The sequence below is a fragment of the Petaurus breviceps genome, unplaced genomic scaffold (genome assembly GCF_028583685.1).
Source record: "Petaurus breviceps papuanus isolate PSGF00001 unplaced genomic scaffold, PetGlider_PUasm1.0 129, whole genome shotgun sequence".
Lineage (NCBI taxonomy): Eukaryota > Metazoa > Chordata > Mammalia > Diprotodontia > Petauridae > Petaurus > Petaurus breviceps.
The window spans coordinates 302,579-310,353 of record NW_027185665.1 but is presented as its reverse complement, the minus strand read 5'-3'; the positions used below and the strand labels follow the sequence as shown (position 1 = coordinate 310,353).

General features: G+C 45.7%; 1 protein-coding gene across 1 annotated transcript; it reads left to right on the top strand.

Annotated features, from left to right (window-relative positions):
- Positions 1–886: 886 nt before the first annotated feature.
- On the top strand, positions 887–3,500 carry LOC138172705 (relaxin-3 receptor 1-like). Its single transcript, XM_069102464.1, has 2 exons — positions 887–1,435; positions 1,552–3,500. The coding sequence occupies exon 2, from the start codon at positions 1,594–1,596 to the stop codon at positions 2,995–2,997; it is 1,404 nt and encodes a 467-aa protein (XP_068958565.1). The 5' UTR covers positions 887–1,435; positions 1,552–1,593; the 3' UTR covers positions 2,998–3,500.
- Positions 3,501–7,775: the final 4,275 nt, after the last annotated feature.

Genomic DNA, 7,775 nt, shown 5'->3' with positions numbered 1-7,775 from the left:
AAGGAAGGAAGGAAGGAAGGAAGGAAGGAAGGAAGGAAGGAAGGAAGAATATTGTAAAATTCCATTAATACCAGTCTCCCCCTGCTGGAGAAGCTCTTGGCAATGATGTATTCGAAGGGATGGAGTGAACCTACTTGGGACAGAGACCCCTTGGATTTGCCTCCAATATTAGTGTTAAAGAAGCAATTTAAACTTTTTTCCATTGATTCCAAGGATCGAGATCATGGCAAAGGTGAGGGTGGAGGAGAGAATTAGAATATCCATTAAAATGTGTTTTGGAAGGGGCCTGGAAAATGACAGCAATGGAAAAATTCTGAATCTGATACAAACTCCCTCTGAACTAATTGCAAAGCTTCACCTTTCAAAATCCAGGAAAGATGTAGTAGAAATGTGACTCTGTAAACCATCTGATCTTGAACTCTAGAAGAGATGTGTTCAGAGTTCTTCCCTACATCTTAGAATAAGGAGGTAATTGTAGTTGTCGGATGAAATGACCATGTAATTAAAGAAAGAGAAAGAGTTAATTTCTAAATCTCAGGAGATTTTTATACCTTGGATAGGGGCTCAACATATCCATTAGGAGCTGGGTTCGAAACTAGATTGAGAGCGGAAAGAGGCCATTCTTGTTGCCTATAGTGGGGAGGAGGGAGGAGAAGATTAAATTTGCAGGTTTTTCCTTCATCCTTCTTTCGAATGATTTCCAGAGTGAAGGATGGAAGAGTTGTGTTGAAAAGAAAGGAAAATACCATTTTGATGGAACAGACAAACTGGAAAGTCAAAAAGCTCAAAAGTCAAAATTTAATTCATCCAATAAAGAAAATTAAGGGTTAAAGAGCCAGAACTATAGGTCCTTCCCCTCTCCCAATTTAACTGCAGGTACTTTGGGTGTGGAAGCTCCGGATTCAGAACCTCGGAAAGCTCCCCCTGCCGTGCTTCTCAGATTGGTGAGTGCGCATGCTCTCCTGAGCCTGTGGCTGAAGCTGCCGTGGGTGCCTGTATAACTGGAGAGAAGCTGCTTAAAACTCCCTGGGAGTTAAGGGCAGTAGAGAGAGGGAGTGCTGGAGAGAGAAGTGATCTTTTCGTACCGAATTCTCTTCTTTAGAGAACAACACACGGGAAAACTTGTGGCAGTAGAGAACCAGACAGGAAGAAGGTTTGTTTTTGTTTATGTTTCATTTTGTTTTGTTATGGTTGTAGACAAGCTGAAAATTGCAAGAGCACCCGAGCGGCGACCCTGAAAGCTTTCGACCCTTTCGCAGCAACTGACCTTCGAACGACGAGGGAAAAAGACAGATGGACATCTCAGTTGCTGTAGTTCTCCTCGGATTCCCCCCGTTCCAGCTTCAGAGGTCTTTATTCTTCCCGAGCCTGGACTCAGCGCTCGACAGTTTCGCGCCAAGTCTAAGCTGAGAAGCCCCCAAGGACAAGTCTTGTGGTAATCACTTAGCCAGTCACTTTGTGGTATTTAGTGGCTACTGCTCTGAGAAAGTCTGGGTTAGAGGGTAACCCCAGAGGCAGTGAATGGATTAATCAGACTTGCTCCAATTCTAGTCTTTAGGTCATGGCCCGACCTGGATAGATATCACTGTCAACATGAAGGCGGCTGTCCCTTGGGGGTCCCTGCTAGAACTGGGGAATGCAAGTGGCAACGTTTCGCTAATGATGAGGGATCAGCTTCGGGGCCTGGAATTGGAGAGACCAGACGGCATGGCAGGGCAGTTCCCGAGTTCAGGCATCCGCGGGAGTACTGGTACTGACGGCCAAGCCGGAGCCGTGGTGCGAATTCTCCTCAGTGTGGTATATTCAGTGGTGTGTGCCTTGGGGCTGGTGGGCAACCTCCTGGTCCTGTACCTGATGAAAAGCAAGCAGGGCTGGCGTAAGTCCTCCATAAACCTTTTTGTCACCAGCCTGGCCTTGACTGACTTCCAGTTCGTTCTCACCTTGCCTTTCTGGGCTGTGGAGAACGCACTAGACTTCACCTGGCCCTTCGGCAAGGCCATGTGCAAGATCATCGCTACTGTGACAGCCATGAATATGTACGCTAGTGTCTTCTTCCTCACGGCCATGAGCGTGGCGCGCTACCACTCGGTGGCCTTTGCTCTCAAGAGCCGCCGGCCCCGAGGACGGGCTAGGGGCGGGGGCTGGAGGCGAGTCCCCGGGGTGGGCAGAGGCGGTGGCTGGTGCTTTTCAGCCAAGGCGCTCTGCGTGTTGATCTGGGTCTTGGCGATGCTGGCCTCTTTGCCCCATGCCATCTTCTCCACCACTGCCACAGTGATGGATGAGGAGCTCTGCTTGGTACGCTTCCCCGACAAGCCGCGGGTCGGAGACTCTCAGCTCTGGCTAGGATTGTACCACACACAGAAGGTGCTGCTGGGCTTCGTGCTGCCACTAGGGGTGATCAGCCTCTGTTACCTGCTACTGGTGCGCTTCATCTCTGAACGTCCTGTCCGGAGAGGTGGAGGCGCGGGCGTTGAGCCTGGTATTGAGAGTGCCTCTGGAAAAGGATGCAGCAGCGCTGCTGGAGCCAGCGCCAAGAGGCGCTCTAAGGTTACCAAGTCAGTAACTATTGTCGTATTGTCGTTCTTCTTGTGCTGGCTGCCCAACCAGGCTCTGACTACCTGGGGTATCCTAATCAAGCTGAATGTGGTGCATTTCAGCCACGAGTACTTTCTGAGTCAGGTGTATGTGTTCCCAGTGAGCGTGTGCCTGGCCCATTCCAACAGCTGCCTCAACCCCATCCTCTACTGTCTCATGCGCCGAGAGTTTCGCAAGGCTCTTAAGAGCCTGCTTTGGCGCATCGCCTCGCCCTCGATCACTAGCATGCGCCCCTTCACCGCCACTACCAAACCTGAGCCCGAGGAACAGGCCCTGCAGACCCTGGCTCCCCTGCATGCTTCGGTGGAACCCGACCTCCTCTACTGCCCACCCGGAGTCGTCGTCTACAACGGCGGGCGCTATGACCTGCTACCCACTAGCTCAGGGGAGCAACGCTACTGAAGGAGGAGGGCTGACCAACGACGGAAACTGAGGGAGGAGGGTAGAGGTATGCGGCAGAGTAGGTTATTTCCCCCGGGGGAGAGGGCGGAGAAGGGAAGAGATTGAGACAGAGACACAGAGGAGAGAAAGAACAGATGTAGAATGGGAAAGGATTAGTAAGAGCAGGCACTGGGTGTAGGATGGAGGGTGGACCAAACTGGTAAGGAGGATCTGAGGACCCTCCAGAGGATAAGGGGAGAGACACTGAGGAAGCGGGCTGCACAAATGAAAAAAAAAAAAAAAAAACCGCTAAAGAGACCTAAAGTTAAGGGAAGTGGCAAATTGTGGTGCTGTATGCCTTCCTCCTCACTTTGCTTGGGCCAGAGAGAGAAGCGTCTAGTCTCTAGAGAAGAGGGATGAGAAAGAACTTTCTGGAGAAGGGGAACTGGCCAGAGTGGGGAGCGAAAGATATAAGTAAGAGATAGAATCTATTAAACCCGTGTAAGCTTTGAGCCCCTCAGAAACGCTTCCACTTTTCCTTCTTGACTCCAAGGCTATCACTGCTCCCAGGGCTATGTATGTAAAGGGCTGCTGTCTATTGTCCTTCCTTCCGGGTAAGAGCAGGCGCTCTGAGACGCTGAGTAAGAACTCCGTGATTTCTCCCTAGTAGAGGACATTCACTTGCAGTTGGGCGGGTAAGATTTCACTATCTCTTCGGGAGAAACTGTCTCTTTTTGTAAAGCTGGGATTTCTTAGATTATTCAGGAATCTAAAGGACCTAGCCCAGGTTGACTCGTGAAGACATCTTCAAAATTCCTCTCGCCATCTTCTTGCTGAGCAGACACTCCTGGTAGACTCTGTGGACCCAGTCCCTAACCCTGGACTTCTACAACCTGAGAAGAAGTAAGACTGGCTGCTATCGCAGGATTTGTGGGAGTAGGGAGAACTTGAGGGACCAGAACCTGCATTCTGATTTTGGACCCAGCAGGGAGCCCCTAATCTGACCGACTCTTAGTAAGACCTCCAGGACACCTGCCCTTTGGTTGTCAGTGGTGAAGGCCCTCTTTAAAGGCAAAAAATATATAGTAAATGACATTGATTTTGTTTTGGTCTTTGGTGGAAGAGGGAGGCGTTAGTGTTTTTAAATAAAGCGGTATCTAAATTATTTCCGGCTAGGGCAGCAGCATCTCTTAGAGAAGCTGGACCTGAAGGGGAAAGGCAAGTGCGCCTCTATTTTGGGATAGGAGAAAAGGGAGAAAAGTTTTATCTGGAGGAACTCTGGCTCGGGGAAAAGGGGTGTGGTGGGAGGGGGGCGGCACAAAGGGTAGCGGGGGTGGGAAGAGCAGCATCAAAGACTGGCATAGGGATAAGATGCTTGGAGCTCTGGCACGCACTTAAATGCCGAACTGCAGGTGAGAGTACTCCCCACCCTTCAGCCAAAGCGGGGGGGGGGGGCAGGGCAGGCGGGGATGATGCTAGCTCAAGGTTCTGCTTATCGCCTCTCCGCTCTATTCGAGCCCCCCGAGTTGCAGGTGAGGCCACAGTCTCAGGGGAAAATTTTAGCTCACTTTTTACTTCATTCCTGATTTAAAAGAAAAAAATTGACCCCCGAGATGAACAAACAAATCAGCCATTTCCCTATATATCTAGGGAGCTGCACGTGACAGAGCAGGAATTTTGTTACTAACAATTAATAGACTTCTCTAGTGTGTTCAGATTTATAAAGTATTCTTCAAAATTGCCATGTGATGTAAGTATTTCAAATATTACCCTTATTTTAAAGACGTGAACTCTAAGACCAGGTAATGTTCAATTAGCTTGACCCAGATTGTCTAGCTCTAGCTAGCAAGTAAAGCCAGGATTCAAACCCAAACATGACTCCTAAAACTAGCACCCTCCCTGCTAAACTGGATAACTTCTCTCAGATTAGTAAAGTACTGAAGATAATTGTAATGATGTGATTGCCAAATATTGTATTATCTTGTGTTCCCTTTCTTCCAAGAACTTCAAACCACTTTAAACACATCATATTTATTTTTACCTAGCCTTGCAATAATGTTATTGTGCATGTGCAAAAGTCCATGTCAGGTTACAGCTCTTTAAAGAATTAGAGACAATCCACTTTCTAGACTCCTCTCAGGACATCAGTCTATGTCCCAAATTTGATGAATAACTGCTGCTGATCATTTGACCTCAAATTTTTGCCTTGCCTAAATTTTGGTCAAATTATACCATTTCAAATTAAATAGTCTTCATTTTTACTGCTTCCAGAATGCTCCCATTGATTGTAATAAGTTGGGACAAGACACTGGACACGTGTAGCCTCCAGCTCTGGCAGCTGTTTCAATATAATTAAGCCTAACCTGTGGTTTCATCTCCGTAGGAAACTTTCCAAGGGAATTCCTCTACCAATGCAGGTCCTCACCTACCTGCTCTGTACTACGTTGTCTTAGAGAGCAGCCTGATGCAATCACTGAGAAGTGAAATGAACTGGGAGAGGGGGAGTCCCACAGACAGTATGTGGGGCTGTGGGGAAGGGCACTTGAACTCAGGTGTTCCTGAGGACAGCTCCTTATTCAATTTTTCAGAAATTGGTATATGGCTACTCCAAAATGAAAGAGATCATTGAATTCAGTGCCTGGCTCTGGCTGTACCTGCCCTATGGTGTGTAGAGAAGGGGGACCAGGATGGTTAAAGAACTGGAAACTCAAGTGTCAGTTAAGGAAATGGATATGTTCAGCCCAGATAAGAGACATCTTAGTGGGGTGATGAGAACTGTCTTCAAATATTTGCATGGAGGTTATGTGTGAAAAAGATATTTGACTTGTTATGTTTAGCCCTAGTGAGCAGAACTTAAAACATGGATAGACATTTGAGGGGCAGATGCCAATTCAATAAATGGAATGGACCCCTAATATAATCTTCCCTTTAACAAGGTGTTAAAACAGGATACTGAGGTATTTGTTTTAAGTTTCTCTTGATAATTCTTAGAATGAAAATCACGGATAGGTAAATCATCAGCTTTTGAAAATCTTTTCATTGCTCCTCTGAGCCATGGTATTAAAATGCTAAGCCAAATGACTTGTAGTGTTGGGGGTGAGAAGAAGGGAAAGTAGTTGAATTTTCCTTCATCACAGACCTGATATCATGAGGATGCCAATTTGTTCTGCCCTAGAGAACTAGATAGAGGGTGAGAGCCCTTTATCTAAGGTAGAAAATACTGGGGGAAAGCTACTTTGCTATTCAAGTAATAACATCCTTCTGCTTATCTTGTGGCCAATGGAAAAGTAGAAAGAGACCCACCTTATTCTCTAAGCATCTTTTACATCTGATCTCTATCATTCTTGCCCTCCCCCCTAGTTACTCTTCTTTGTTTTTTTCTTTTTGGAGGGGGGGAAGGTAGGGCAATTGGGGTTAAGTGACTTGCCCAAGGTCACACAGCTAGTTTTTCTGTTAAGTGTCTGAGACTGAATTTTAATTCAGGTCCTCCTGACCCGAGGGCCAATGCTCTATTCATTCTCTTCTTTTTATAGACTGTTAGAGCTGGAAAGAATTTTAGGTATTGGTTAATCCAGTCCACTCATTTTACACAAAAGAAAACTGAAGCCCAGAGAGACTAGTGACTTATTCAAGTTGCACTTCACAATTTGTCACCGTTCGTGAGAGTCTGTGACAACTGGAAGTAGAATTCATTTCTCTTGACTCCTATGCAGGATCCTTTGTCTATTTAACTATGGAGTCTGCTTTTCTCCTAGTCCATTCTCTCTCCCCTTGGCCTTGTTCTTTCATATTGCCTCATATTTTCAAACTTCTGCCTCTAAGAGAATGGAAATTTTACAGGGGACAATGCATAAATAATTTTAGACTTATTCATTCAGATACTTATTGAGTACCTGTTTTATGTAAGTCACTTTGCTTGGAACAAGAAGGGAAAGTTTTATACAAATATAATGGTATCAGACTTGAAGGAACTCACACCATTAAGGAAAAGAAATCAGAGGCATGGGAATAATCATGATGGCTCACGTTTGTACCAAGCCTGATTTTGTACCTTTGTACCTGCTGATTTATTTCCTTATTTCTTTTTGAGGGAGGTATATGCTATAGGTATTATCACTGAAGTGTAGTTCTGGTAGGTGATACTGCAGAACAGTGGGGTCAAATTCAAATAGAAACAACAGTCACTAAACCATATATAAAACCACAAGTTAACCTTGTCCATATTCTGTTGTATTTTTTATTTATGTTGTTATATATTTTCCAATTACATTTTAATCTGGTTCAGGTCCAGCCTTCAGGGGTGCTGTGAGTGCATTCCACTGTATCTGCCAACAGAAGATATTCTTTTGTTCCTGCTCCTTACTTTGGTCTAGAAGCAGTGGACCTGAATCTTACCCAGGCCTCAATTATCTCTATTTGCCCCCTTTCCCCCTTCTTTCCCCTGGTAGAAGCTGGAGAAGTAATAAACCATATCCTGTTAACAATAGTTAGCCCACTTTTAACCTAAAGGCAGTATTAGGCATCTCAGGCCAACATTTTCTGCTCTATCTTGTGGGATTTCAATCAGGTAAAGTGAAAGCCGTCACCTTAGGGTGCCATTCACAAATCTTTATCAATAGTACATACAATGGACATAGAACAATACTGAGCATCACTTGACAGACTGCTTCAGTGACTAGGTCTAAATCAGAGGTTCCCAAATTTATTTGGCTTACTGCCCCTTTAAAAAAAATTACTCAGTGCCCCCCCAGAAATCTACTTTAATGTATTTTTTTTAATTTGCATCATTTCAAAAAATA